Source organism: Bicyclus anynana, chromosome 25, assembly GCF_947172395.1.
Source record: "Bicyclus anynana chromosome 25, ilBicAnyn1.1, whole genome shotgun sequence".
Taxonomy (NCBI): domain Eukaryota; kingdom Metazoa; phylum Arthropoda; class Insecta; order Lepidoptera; family Nymphalidae; genus Bicyclus; species Bicyclus anynana.
The window spans coordinates 10,805,975-10,821,504 of NC_069107.1; the positions used below are offsets into that span (position 1 = coordinate 10,805,975).

Genomic DNA, 15,530 nt, shown 5'->3' on the forward strand with positions numbered 1-15,530 from the left:
TCTTTGACAAATGGCCGACCTGTCACTTTTCATGGACAGACAGAGAATAAACATCGTGGATGGGTTTATTTAAAAACATAAATTTAATTTTATTCTTGTGATATTTTTTAGAAAATGGACGATATTTGTCGTCTCTGCTGTTCCACAAAGTTCGTTAATAACTATATATTTGACGATGAGAACGCTCTGTTTATAAAAATGTCTCTGTACTTGCCAATTAAGGTAAGAAGAGTTTCGTATTCAAAACATTAATTAACGTGTGATATTTCGTTTAATGGTTGGTTTTCGGCAGGTATTCAAGAACGACCAGCTTCCCCAGAAGATTTGCGACCGGTGCAGCTGCAAAGTGAATGATTTTTACCAGTTCTGTAACGAAACTATTGAAGTTCAAAACAGGTACCGCTTCGCGCGTGATTTATTGCATTAAACATGATAATATATTTCATACATTCATAGAAACAACAAACTGATACATACACAGCTTTGTTGGCAGTGTTATCTTCAACAGAATTAGTTTTTTATTTGCTGTAATAACATTACTTGTGTATGGTTAATGGTTAGATACAAATGTATTCTTAGTATAACATTATGAAAAGTATCTCCACTACATGAAGATAATTATATGATAATACAGGTTTAATATTAATGAGGTATAATTATGCAGCCAAATATTGAAATTGAATGCAATCATGTATTCATATGGAAATGTATGCTGAATTAGTACAATAAATGTATAAGGTAAACTAAAGTCAAGGTAAAATTGTAAACTTTGATCATATTTTTTTACTTTGATAATATTGATTTATTCATTCATTTAAGTAAAATTTCTGTTACATGAAAAATACATGTCATAAATTTAATACTGATTTGAACAGTTATTATATAATTATTACAATAGAACCCAGTTTTTAATTAATTTGTGCTAACTTTAAGTGGCTATTGCTTTTGATTTAATTTCTTTTTAACTGTAACTGATTTTGTATAGATAAATTCTTAAGCTAAAGATAAAGACAAGCAAGACTTTTGAAAGGGTTGTTGTCAACTGAAATTGAGAGTTAATTGGCAGTAACATCAGTTCTCACAGTATCAGCTTTTTACTATTATCATATAATACGTTGGTTATACAGTTACATCCATTTTACTTGTCAAAATCTTTCATTGTCTGGGTGTTTTAATAGGGAGAGAATCTTATTGTTTTTCTTCTAGGAATTTGTTTGGAGTATGTTTGCTTTTTCCTATTAGAAACTTTTGAATGGTGTAACAAATACATTTAAATTACTTGTTTCTGTGATATGTTTGGGTATGCATCGTCATCATTATTGTCATCATTATCAGGTTTCCAAAGCTACTGTAGGATCTTTCCAAATTTGCTTGGCAGGGTGTCAAGGAATTCTTTAAACCTACATCTGTCCATTGGTCACAAGGTCCAGGGCTCTGGTCGGTGACTCCATGGAATGCTTAGATAATAATTTATTATGAAGCACGCTAATATCACGTGAGTTTTAGCTGTGTTTCATAATCAATTAATATTATGAAGCACAGCTAAGACTCACGTAATGCAATGTCGGAGTATGCCCAACTAGTTTGGCAGACTATAAACCCTTAGTCATGAGCTGGTTCTTGCAACATGGCACAATCCAAACTGACTAAGGCTAATACTAAGTTGTAGCACGTAAGTTTTAGCTGTATTTCATAAAAAATTAATATGAATAACACTCAAAATAGTTTAAATTCTTAAAATAATAAATATTCATCTCTCTCTTATACTATGGTTGAACAATCAGTTATGGTAATGACTAGGAGCTATGGCTTAACATGTTTTCGGAGGCCCAACACCACCAACTTGTGACTCTATCCTTTTAATTATAAATAACTTCCTGATTCCTGCAGTTTCACTGCAAGCTTCCCATTTCCCTGAAAATATGGGGATAAAATGTATAGCTTTCTAGTGGCAAAAGATTTTTCAAAATCAGTGTAGTAGATCCAAAGACTACAATTATTTAAAACTTTACCTCTTTATAATATTTTACGTCCTTTGTGGCGCAGTGGTGTGTGCGGTAGATTTACAAGCTATGGAGGTCCTGAGTTCGATTGTACACCCTGCGGAATCGGAGGCAGAGGTCATATCCACTGGGCTACTATGGCTCTCTAATAGATAAAGTACTGTTGATAATTTAGTTCTATTTGTTTCTGTTTCAGATTAAAGACGCTATTATTAGGAAACATTCCTGTCAACAACTCAGTAGATCTGACAGTCATTAAGCAAGACACGGACTCAGAGTTGCTGACACCACACTACTTACAGCAGGAGAAGAGTACACAGACAGACAGCACAGCGAGAGAGATCAAACACGAACCGGAGAGTTTTCCCGTACACAGTGTGATAAAGAAAGAGGATTACGATTCTGATGATTTTGCTTCACAAGATTTGCCTTCAGGTTATTGATTTATATATTTACTAGCTCTATTCAACCGACTTAAAAAAAAAAGAGGAGGTTCTCAATTTGACGCGTGTTTTTTTTAATGTTTGTTCATTTCGTCATTTTTTAACCAAATTAAAAAATTTGTTTTTGTTTGATTTAAATTTTAAATTATTTAATTTTCATGAAAATCGGTTCAGTAATTTTGTGTTAAAATGAGAATAACGTAATTGCCCGTACTGTGGCGCTTTCGTTACTTATGCTAGAACATCAAAAACAGAAAAATATAATTTAGAGCACAAAACCAAAATTCAACCAACTTCAAAAACTCAAGCCGTTTGAATCATGAATATTTAGGATTTTCAAACAGTTATTTCCGGTTCTTTCAGAAACGGCTTTAATTATTACGCCATTGGCTTGGCACCGCCTTCAAAGTGATAAGAAGGTAGCATATTATTTTTCATGAACATGACATTGAGTGGTATTTACTATTGCTACTATGGAACAACAATTTTCCATCCTACCAACATTGGGCAACCTAGTAAATTGCCGAATTATGCTTAACTGTATTCCTTGGCCTAGGGTCATAATATTTATTAATGACATGAATTAACTGTTTAGGACTGGTGGCAGGTAAGAGACCTAGAGCAATGGATCAAGATCACTGCACTGTCACTTGTCGTTACCCAGTGAGGTCCCAGGTCTTTGTTTGAACTAATTAGTAGGTAGTTTATGTGATGTTTGCACAAAATCGGTCAAGCGGTTCGTCATTTATCACATTTTTTGTAACAAATGAATTCAGGGCTAGGTAGGGGTAGGGTAGAAGTAGGGTAGTGTAAAGTAAGGATAGGGAAGAAGTGCACAGAAGTCAAGGCGAAGTCCTTGGGTCCTTGAGTGTTGTTATAGAACCAAAAACATTTGACCTATGTTTTACTGTTGAAAATTATCTTCCACAAAAGAACGCCTATGTGGTTTCTGATGAAAAATGTTTCACTTTTCAGAAAACAGTGAAGATGAGTTGCTCATCGAATTAAAAAAAAAGAAAAGAACAAAAAAGCCTGATGCAAGGAATGGGGACGTCAAACAGAAGAAGAGCAGGAAGAAGAAAGAACAGCATGTCAACTGGGACCTGGGAGCTGATGTATGTATTACTAGCAAACGCCTCCGACTTTGTGTACAAACCCTTGGTTACCATAAAAAATAAAAAAGTGTGTGTCAGCTCCGACGCACGGATGAAGTTTACTCTTTCAGATCGACTGTCTAAGTAGGTGTATGTTGCTCCGCAGCATACACTATGTACGTCTCAATACCTACGCGTACTCAGTGAAAGGTGCGCAACCGAGGAGCAGCAGGCCGCGACGTACGCAGCGCACGGTGAAAGGCGCGCAGAATAGGTTGCGCACAAAAAACGTAACGTTGTCATTCATTCAACGAATTTTACTGCCCATATTTTTTTCTCGATTCTTATGGATTAAACTCCAAAAAGATAATAATGAGTCAATCCTAAAAGATAATCGTATTCTCTTGCTAAACTCTTAAAGAGGAATAGGTCATACAAAATTTTTGTGTAACTTCAACCATTTAAAATTAAAATAAAATAAATGCATTGGAGATGAGAGTGTTGAAGAGTATGAATGGACTAAGATTGTTTTAAATCAAAGATAAAACTTAAAAAAAAAACTTATTCTAGTATTTGCGATTTGCTTATTTTCTGTTGATCTCTTTGCCAATCGGCATTTTCGGAAATTAATATTTTTTCTTTCAATCGGAAAATAATATTGTTTCTTTCCAAAAATAAAGATAACACTTTAAGATTTCGCTAAAGAATAGAAACTCGGCGGCATAAATAATAATGCGGTAGTATTTGACAAAGAACTCTTCTGTTATTGACTGACTGGTGGACTCTCTTTAGGTTGACTTTAATAGTTTTGGAAATTATTAGCTTGCACTAAAAAAAGAATGTTTTCAAAACGCCTTCACCTGAGTGAATCCACTTGTGAGCGCCTAATGAAGGCTGTGGTGGTGATCACGTGAAAGAAGCGATGGTAAAGTGCGAGGGAGAGTCGGAGTTCTTCCCCCCTGGACTGATTCCCCCCTGGCTGCAGCGGCGGGCGCGGCGAGCGTAGTGTGCGCGCGGCTGGAGGCGGCGCGCGCGGCCGATAGGTGTTTATTCAGTAAACAGTGCCCTGTCATTAGGTCTGTTATGATTGCAGGACATCAAGAACGTGCTGGCCAGCAACGGCTTCAAGGAAGTGCTGGTGAAGCAGGAGGCGGAGGAGCTGGACGCGCGGCGCCTGGCGCAGGACTACTGCTGCTGCATGTGCTTCGAGGAGTGCGACTCGCGCGCCGCGCTGCTGCTGCACTACCAGTACGTGCACTGTGTACTGAAGACAAACTATGTTTATCAACAAACATATTAAAATAAAAACTAACTATATCCCAAAAATAAACTAAAACGCAAAAAATAACACCATATGTGCTTCTGATCACTTTGAAGGCGGTGCCAAGCCAGTGGCGCATTAATTAAAGCCGTTTTTGAAAGAATCACGGAAAAGAACTGTCTGAAAATCCTAAAACTTAATGATTTAAACGGTTTGTTAGGTCATATGTTTATTAATTTTTATACTGTGGTCCTTCGGAATGATAGTCTCCCACGGCACAGTAAGCTCTACTATACGCTTAGTTTGTTTGAAAATAATTTATGTGGGACAATTGGGTTTAATCGACGGTTTATTAAAGCTGAATACTAAGAAGTAGTGTAAAAGCTCGCTCGCCCGTCGTGCAGTCAATCCCCAACGTGTTGCAGGACGCACGCGCGCAAGGCGGAGGCGGCCGAGCTGGCGCCGCCGCCCGCGCTCGGGGAGCCGCCGCGCTGTCTGCGCTGCCAGAAGGTATACACTAGTTGACACTTTTTTTTAGATGGTCTTAAATAATTCATTCATCAGCGTTTAGCAGAAAGTTGGTATGTTTAAAGCAGGTATGTATATCCTTTATGTAAAGTACAAAGAGTAGGGGACCTAGAGCCCTGTGGCACGCCAGATGTTACGTATACACAGTTAGACTTAAACCCATTCGCAACATTCGTTGCCTTCTGCATGTGACATATGATGCAAACCACCGTAGGCGATTTCCCCAAATTCCGTTATAGGGGATCTTTTGCATTAGGAGTACGTGATCTACATTGTCGAAGGCTTTACAAAAGTCAGTGTATATGGCACCCACTTGTATACTCCTGTCGAGGGTAGTGAAAAGCAGTAGGTTAACTATGAGCCTTATAAGAAGGCTCAGAGTTACATAGCGGGTGATATAACGAGCTATGCTCCGAGTATCTGCGTGATCGAATCGGATATGAAGAGATCTGCAGTAAATCCAAAGTCACCCACATAGCTCAACGAGTCGCCGCTGGATGCGGCTTAAGATCGTGATGTTTGGAAATGTCTACAAAAGGCCTATGTCCTGCAGTGGACGTCCATCGGCTGATATGATGATGAATAGTCTTGATACTTCTTTGCTGGGAATTCTGCTGCTTTAAAGTGGGTTAGGGTTTAGGTGTCGCTCAATTATGATGAGGTGTGTGACGCAGGTGGTGCCCGCGTCGCAGTGGGCGGAGCACTGGCGGCGGCATTTCGCGCGCGACGTGCGCCCCTACCACTGCGCCGTGTGCTTCCGCGCCTTCCGCGACCACCACCAGATCCTCAAGCACGGTCAGTGTAGTGTGATGTAGTGTCACACTAAATCTCATGTCATACTTCATTCTATTTAGCTAGTGGGCTGCTGTTTAAATTGGGGTGTGCCTAGAGGACGTCTATCTGCTCTTGCTTTAAAGACGCCGGTACGTAGCAGAAAATTAGCTTGACGCTATACTTGGGTTTCTCTCTTTTGTGTACATCGTAATTTAGCCATTGCAATGAAACATTATAAGCAAATGACGTCTTGATAAGGATGTGTTTGCCATAAATTGCCCATTCACTCACTTCTTTGAAAGCAAGACATCCTTGACGCTTGTAGACATCTCAGCTCAGTGGTGCCGGTGTTGCAGGGCTGACGCACTCGGCGGAGGAGCTGCGCGCGGAGGCGGAGGGCGCGGAGGAGGCGGGATCGGGCGCGGGCGCAGACGCGCAGAAGCGCTTCGCCTGCGACGTGTGCCCCGAGGGATTCGTGTACATGCGGTGAGTGAGAGTACCGACTTATTTAGTACAGGGGCCAAACCCAAACGTGCTTTTTTTAATATTGATTTGTGCAAATGCTTTACTCAAATCACGCTGGTAAGCAATAATGTCACCATCATTAATAGGCGATGGACGTCCATTGCTGGACAAAGACCTCTTGCATGGACTTTCAAACAAAACCATCTCGAGCCTCCAGCAAGCAATGATGTAGCCTATGGTGAATCAATGGTGGCACTTGCCTAGAAAATATTCTGTTGTCTTGAAAGTAATCATGTTGTAGGTGGAAGGGAAACCCTAATCCCATTTCCAACGACATTCCATATCTGTGCAAAACGAAATCGCTTAGTGCGCGTCTAACGGTTATCTACAACGTAACGGTATAGATTACTGCGATGCCTGGCAGTTCTATTATAGAAAGGTGAAAAAGGAATTAGATCAAATGATTCTTTCTTCATGGAGAAGGCAGGCGTCTTTATTATGAAACAATTATGGTGCCAATGATCTTTGGTATTGTCATTGTTAATTGAGCCAAATGTCTCGTCACTTACTGTTGACTCGCACTACAAATTGTTCTCGAGATTCATCAAGAATAGTCTTGCTTATACTTTTACTTAACTTATAGTTTCATTTTCAATTTATCAGCCTCCCTAGCAAGTCTAACGCTGTAAAAGCTCTGTATGGTACCATATAGACAAAGAGGTTGAGCTCTGAGTCTGAAGGTGTTAATAGACTTGAGCATTCATTTGTAATAGAACATCAAGCATTCGTCGTTTTTATATTTGTCGAACTAAACAACGAGGCGAGCCAAGTATTGTTTCGAACATCTTGATAATTCTAGCGAACGATGTCAGGCAGTGCTGAAAATCTACTCGCTAGAATGCTCGACAGAATGGTTACTAAAATGTTCTCGTATTTTTCTGTGATGTAACATTCGCACGACTGCTCATCACAAGCGAACGCTCAAGTGTGTCAGCACGTTCAGAGGCCGTTTGTTGTGCAGCTGCCTGCTGTCGCACCGCACGCGCGCGCACCCCGAGGCGGCGGCGCGCGCGCTGCGGCTGCGCTGCGCGCTGTGCCAGCGCTCGTTCGCGCACGCCAACTCGCTGCGGCGCCACCTGCGCGTGCACTCGGGCGAGCGCAACTTCCTGTGCAGCGTGTGCGGCAAGGTGCACCCTTATCACACCCTTATAGAGTTCATTTTCATATACGAGTATTGCAATTAGTGTTCCTAAAGACTTGAGCCCTTTGCCTTGATGTTTAGGACTCGGATTTTTTTTTAGAGCTCGGCGAATGGAATGGCCTTTTAAAAAGACTCGGGTCGTAAAAAAGTCTCGAGCCCTTTTTTAGACTCGAGTTGGGGCTTAATGATTTGTAGGCGTAGTTAATTAAGACTAGCCTTTTATTTCTATTGAAACGAAGTTCTTGCAGTTTACATTGAATTAGCAAAATTCGCCATTAACGCACGTGTTTGACATGCGGGTAAGTTGTTGTTAAACAAAGGCCATTTTGAAATATCTTATTCCTGCACAGATTTCGTTCAAAATTGATATTTGGACATGGCATGAATGGCGATTCTAAAGTAAGAATTAAACAAAGACCGCCATTTTGAAATTTCCTATTCCTGCACCGATTTCTTTAAAATCGATTTCTAAGCATTGCATGAATGGCGAACAGTAACCATACATCGTCAACGATGATGTCCGCAGGCGCTGTCGTCGCGCGAGCACCTGAAGTTCCACCTGCGCATCCACTCGGGCTACAAGCCGCACGAGTGCCGCACGTGCGGGAAGGGCTTCGTGAAGAAGTGCAACCTCACGCTGCACGAGCGCGTGCACTCGGGCGAGAAGCCGCACGTGTGCTCGCACTGCGGCAAGGCCTTCTCGCAGCGCTCCACGCTCGTCATCCACGAGAGGTGACCAACTCGCACAGCTCCCAGGACTTGGGACTTGGGTGTAGGCTTAAGGCAAACTTTATTAACTGTGAGCCGGTAAATTTCATACTCCTCCTTCGTGACCCCTTCGTTTTTGGACCCATAATATCTACAATTCGCCCGTTGAGCGATTATTATTGTAAACGTAAATAAAATCGACCATCTTCTAGTACTTTTTTTAAGTCTCCTCTAGCATTGCCTCCATAATGTTGCGATCCGGTATTTTTTTTTGGTAATGGGAAACACTGGTTTAAGGGATTTCTTTAGAATGTATTGGAGAACATGTCGGGCAGGGGAGGTCAGTGTTACACCTGCCCTGCCCCACATGTTCTCTGTACCCACATTAAACAATTTATGATCATTAATTACAACACAAAACATTATTACACGCGACTAGCAGCGTGACGGTGTTTACACTGTTTTCCATGAGGACTACACCATTCCACACACGACTTAGTGACTCGGCAAATGCTTTGTGAGCTTGGTGGGAAAGTTTTGATGCATTTATCATATAGATTACCACCTTTTTCTTGCATTGCAGAAATTTCTTAGTGAAAAAAGAATTTGCATCGAAAGCAGACTAAGAAAATCCACCATTAGAGTCTTTTGCCAGTAGGGACCAAGACTTATGAAAGAGACATTGTAAAGCTACCCTTAAAACGCCAACAGATTAAGGAACCATGTTAAAGAAAGTCTTAAAAATGGATTATTTTTTTCCCAACCTATTATTTATTTTGAAGACATTGGTTTTCGCATATATTTTTGGTCCTTCGAGCCGGATGTTGATGTTGTGTGTGCGGCAGGTACCACAGCGGCGCGCGGCCCTACTCGTGCGGGCTGTGCGGGCGCGGGTTCGTGGCCAAGGGGCTGCTGTCCATGCACCTCAAGACGGCGTGCGTGTCGCTGCCGCCGCCGCCGCCGCCGCCGCCGCCGCTCGTGCGCGCACACAGGTGCACTACACATATTATATTTGTACTAGCTGACGCCGCGCGGTTTCGCCTGCGTGATTCCTGTTCCTGTAGGAATACTGGTATAATATATAGCCTATAGCCTTCCTCGATAAATGTGCCATCTAACACTGAAATGATTTTTCAAATCGGACCAGTAGTTCCTGATATTAGCGCGTACAAGCAAACAAACAAACTCTTCAGCTTTATAATATTAGTATAGATTGCTCAGTCGTGGGTTGAAAATAACAACAGCCATGTGGACAAAATTATAATTCACAACTATTATCAGGACAATTTATTAACAAATTCATCAAAATGAAACCAAAATTAAACAAGCTCTAAAATAAACACTGAATTTAAATCACGAGAAATAGCACTGAACACTGACGGTTAGGTAACGAATGTTCTAGCTTGTACCGCGATCGCAGTTTTATTATTTTTTAAATGACATAAATAATACAATTATAAATATTATTCATTGGTTGACAGTAAATAATCTAATTATAAATCTTGACAAGACTAAAATAATGACATTTGGAAATAAATATAATAAATTGACATTGAATATAAATTACTTGGGGGAAAATATAGCAGAGACTACAAGCACAAAGTTTTTAGGTCTTTATATAGATGACTGCCTGAATTGGAGTACCCATATTGAAGACTTGTGTACAAAATTGAATAGATTTTCATTTGCTCTGTATATGCTCTCAAAAGTAGTGAATCAGTCAGCTGTGTTAATTGTTTTTAATGCATATGTTACAGCAAATATACGCTACGGTATCATATTCTGGGGAAATTCATTTGACCGTGATAAAGTTTTCAAGGCACAAAAGAAGTGTATTAGATCCATTTGTCATTTAAGTCCTACAGTTTCATGTAAACCATATTTTGAAAAATTTAAAATTATGACTTGCCCATGCCTATATATTATTGAGGTACTAGTTTTTATGAAAACGAATAGTCAATTGTTTCAATATTCAGATAGTGAACGTAGGAAAAATAAAATCTGTTATACATGGCATAAAACATCATTATATAATAATAGCATATTTCACATGGCACCTAAATTGTACAATAAACTGCCTCCAGCGTTAGCCGACAGAAACTTGAGTGCTGCCGTATTTAAGAATAAAATCAAAGAATTACTGCTCAAGAAATGTTACTATTCTATAAAAGATTATTTAATTGACATTTTTTAATAACTTTGACATAATTCATTGACACTTTAGAGAATAAGACATTTGGAATTATATAAATACTGCGCATAAGATATTGTTAAAAACTAATTTAAATTTTATTATACTTATTTTGTCTGTAGTGTTTTTATTTTGTGTGTAGTGTTTTAAGAAATTTGCATGCCAGTATATGGCGAATTGTATAATGCATCTACTTCAACATTTATTGTATACCAGCTAATGTACCTAACTATACAATTGCAAATAAATAAATTGACTTGAATTGAATTGAATTATATAGAAGCCGAGAACATCTAACTGCACGAATTATGGAGAGTTATTTGTTCAAATACCCTCTAACCTAAGGATATAGTAACTAGCTGACGCCGCGTGGTTCCCTTTCCTGTAGGAGGAATACGGAGATAATATATAGCCTATAACCTTCCTTGATAAATGGGCTATCTAACACTGAAAGAATCATTTTCTTCCTGAATCCTAATCCTTGAATTCCTAATCGGAATAACTAGTTCCTGAGATTGGCGCGTTCAAACAAACTCTTTATTATAATATTAGTATAGATTACAAAACTATAACTAGCGGACTAAGGTAGCTAGCTGAGCTTTGACTTTGCGCACTGATTCCCTACTCCTACCCTACACTGCCCTGACGTCACTCAATAGGGTAGTTCACACTTTTTTTTTAAATGGTCTTAAATTGTTCATTAGCATTCTACTAGATTGTTCAATCGATATCGCAATTTTTTTTAGAATATTCCTTAAAGAACGAGGATGGTTTTTACGGAGAGAAACACGTTTAGACGTTTACAGAGCTTGAAAACGTCTAAAAATAATTTCTACACTACTATTATTACTAATTTTATATCATAGGTGCTTCGATAGACTACGTGTTTGTGGTTTATCACCATTTTAGTGGAATATTTTAGGGGATAGAGTATCTAGACAAAAAGATATGTTAATATTTTTGGAGATAAACATATGATTTTATGTAATTTCAGACTCAGTTCGCGGTAACAGCGCGTGACGTCACCGCACAGCCACGTCACAAGTGTCACACGTCACAACACGCCTGTCACACGTCACTTCTGGATGTCACACTGTCAACACGGGAACGACTTCGAGTAGACGTTAAGTGATTCACACTGTACTCGAATTTATTGCGCACGAAATGTTATATAAAAGTGATTATTTAAATAAAATTTAATAAAATAGGCTACTGAATTTCAGTCTTGTCGAGGTGTTTCCTCTACCGCAAAATGATGGTACAATCACTGTTTCTGCTACCCGTCACGTTAAAATACGCCTCGTGATCGTAGCAGACTCGAAACTTCGCATACTTTAAATCATGTGCTACCCAGGAGTGATCTAAACGTCATATTGTATTATATTCGCAGTAAGAAATCATGGCGAACTGCTGACGTTAGAGTACCCGACACCTGTCACGTAATACCATAAAGTAGCTGATAATTGAAGTGCCTCAACTTGTGATACATTTTGTTTGTATTTATTGTGTCGGCAAACGGAGCCGCGAGTAGCTCCATAGTGTTTGTGTATAAATCATTGAAGACTTGACGTACCACCACGATGCTACGGTTCATGCTATCGCGGTTATATTTACGATTACTTCTAACTGCTCCTTTAACTATTTAAGAAATTTAAATTATCGAAAGTTTATTCATATTATTTTATAAAACACAGCTAAAACTCACGTGTTGCAACGTCGGAGTATACCTGACTAGTTTCGAACCCTTCGTCATGAGCTGGTTCTTACAACGCAGCACGATCAGTTGTATCACGTGAGTTTTAGCCGTGTTTTACAATAAATTAATATAATCGTTAAACGTTTTCGTAGTAAAACGTGTGATTTGTTTAAAAAGAAAAATTAGGAAGCGCTCGATAGAACTCCATAATTATTAGCTCGGACTAATTACATATGGACCTCGCTAGACGTTATTTTTCTGTCAAAGTATATGATCAACGATCTAATGCGATTATAAAAACTGTCTCTATAGTATCGAAGTTTCATAGTTGTTATCGTGTTCGTCGGTTAAAGAGTTCCGTAAAACGTAAAAATTCCTTTTTGTGTAGTGTAAAAAATGGTTAAAGCGAAGCTCGTTTTCTTTTAAAAATGTCAATTTTTGTTCGTGAATTTGGGTGCGAGACTGGTCCATATGTAATTAGTCTGAGCTCTTTTATGATTTATACATCAAACGCAAAATGTAATGCAAATAATAAAATATATTATGTTTTATCGATAATTGTAAATATATTAAAATAATTGAATAATAATTTTACTTTGTGGAAGAATGAATTATTATAACTTATTTAAGTAAATATCTGGTTTTGAAGTGAAACGCAGGTGTTTTGTCGTGTCGGTTTATACTCAAAATAAATGAATGATTCTTTGTTCATATCAAAGTAAACACTGTTCCCGACGACTTCAAGAGTCTTGTGCTACACCTGAACAAACTAAATAGTAATTTATTCAATAATATGATTTAAGGTATACATGTTGCAACCATCGGGTTGAAATCACCAGCTAATAGATCGCCTAGGCCGTTTATTAAACCCCGGCATAGAATGAAAGTGTAGGCCGAAAGTAAATTGAACTAGAATCGTTTAACGACCTGGCTTATCGAAAGTCAACCTTTTGAAGATGACAGATCAGAGCTAAGGTCTAACAATCCTATTTTCTTGTGTGTCATTTATAAACTCATGGTAACCCTCATTAAACGTCAAAATTCATAAATAACCACATATAATTAACCGACTTCAAAAATGAGGAGGTTTTCAATTTGATCGGTATTTTTTTATGCATGTACACATGATTACTCGAAGACGCCGAGTTGTAGTTATGTTAATTTAAGTCGTTTTTGACGAGACCACATGAAACAGCACTGTCTGCAAAATCTAAAACTTTGTGATATTCACTGCTTGGCACCACCTTCAAACTGATCAGCAGGTAGAACATAATAATATTATCATGTTAATTTTCACTTTCGTTTAGTGGGTACGTTTGTAGGCTTTGAGATCGGTTGTATTTTTTTTATTAAAATTTTATTTTTCATATACCATGGGTATAGTGACAGTCGCCAGTATGACGTTCATAATAAGCACTAATAACGTGAATCGCGGCCAACTTTCAAGAGTGAAAGGAACTGTCACCCGCACCATCCTACACGAAACGAACTGTAGTGATATTCAGCCATGTTGTTAAACGGTACGATTGGTGTTTTAACTTGTATTTTTGCAATATTATTGAATTACGGCGTTTAATAAACGGCCCGGGCGCCATGTTGGCTGGCCAATACAACCCGATATGCGACATACACACACTTTACAGTGACAAGCACACAACAATGTAGCAAATGTGTTGAGCGATGGGGCAGTGTATGCGGGACTTGTGTTAAATTGTTAAATAAACCAATTTTGAAAGTGTCGGTGCAGTTTCTCTTCATTATCCCTCAATATATCTACTATATAAGAATAAGTCGGGTTTTCCTTCCTAACTCCAGAACGCACGAACCGATTTTCACGGTTTTGCATTCATTGGAAAGGTCTCGGGCTCCGTGAGGTTTATAGCAAAAAAAAATCAGGAAAAATTTCAACGTAGGGTAGGGGTAGGGTAGGGGTAGTTGAAAGTTTACATCGAGTTTCACGCAAAAGAAGTCGCGAGCGTCTGCTAGTAATTATATAATAATATAATTACTAACAAACCTCGTGGTTTCACCCGCGTAGTTCCCATTCCTGGGGGAATACGGGGATAAACATTAAATATAGCCTAAATGTTACTCCTTCGTCACACAACTCGACATTGTAAACAATATTTATGTATTATTTGTTTAAATAAGTTTCGTAGTTTAATAAGCGACTAAATGAAATTAAGACAATAAATCATGTACATTGGTTCGGCTCAGTTTTAGTGTCCTATCTTTAGTATAAAATATCGTTGACTTTGATACTAAAAGTGCAGAGTAATTGTATCGCCATGTGTAGTGATGTGACCCTGTGTAGTGTGTACTTATGTAGTTGTACTCCGTACTTGCATACGATAGATAGCTTTGATTCGCGACGTAATCACAACACTTTTCTTTAGTAATAACATTCGAACATAACAAAGTTTATCTTTTGTTTATCTTTCTAGTAAAATGAAAACATGATTTATTGAAATTCTCAGAATTAATTATACAAAACCCTAGATATATCTTAAACAACACTAGCAGACCTCGCGGTTTCATCCACGTATTTAGTTTCCATTCCCGTGGTAATACGGAGTCAAAACGTGGTATATGTTACTCGCTGATATATAGCAATTCATTGATGTAATTATAAAAGCGGTTCAGTATTTTCGGAAGTTATTCATAACATACTAACAAATAAAATGTTTTTAACAAAAACACTTAACTTCAAAATGACAAAACTATAAAAAGCGACAAATAACATCATATGTGCTACATAACTTAGAAGGCGGTGCCAAGCCAGTAATGTATTAATGAAAGCCGAAAGAACCACAGGAAAAAACTGTCTTTGGATCTTTATGATTTAATCGGCTTAACTTGCACCACTGTAGACCACTGTGTAGGCACCGCCTTCAAAGTGATCAGAATATAGCGATAACGATGTTATTTTTCGCTTTTTAGTTTTGTGATTTTGAAGTCGGATTAATGTTTTTGTTAAAAAGATTTTATTTTTCTGTTTTTAGTGTGTCCTAGCATAGTGAACGATAGTGCCACCGAACGGCTTGACAGTCAATAAAACTGATCGTGTGTTGGTCGCGATCATGTGATGTGCATGACATCATGCCGATCGCGACCAACACACGATCAGTTTTATCAGACGTCAAACTGCTGCAAGCTTGTAGTTGTA

General features: G+C 38.6%; 1 protein-coding gene across 1 annotated transcript; it reads left to right on the plus strand.

Annotated features, from left to right (window-relative positions):
- LOC112047011 (zinc finger protein 79) lies at positions 1 to 14,102 on the plus strand. The gene is made up of 12 exons (XM_024083906.2): positions 1 to 222; positions 293 to 396; positions 2,200 to 2,438; positions 3,422 to 3,561; positions 4,634 to 4,788; positions 5,227 to 5,311; positions 6,004 to 6,124; positions 6,460 to 6,589; positions 7,590 to 7,755; positions 8,296 to 8,501; positions 9,323 to 9,469; positions 11,663 to 14,102. Exons 1-12 carry the CDS (start codon positions 115 to 117, stop codon positions 11,676 to 11,678), a joined length of 1,617 nt encoding a protein of 538 aa, XP_023939674.2. The 5' UTR covers positions 1 to 114; the 3' UTR covers positions 11,679 to 14,102.
- The last annotated feature ends 1,428 nt before the right edge of the window (positions 14,103 to 15,530 follow it).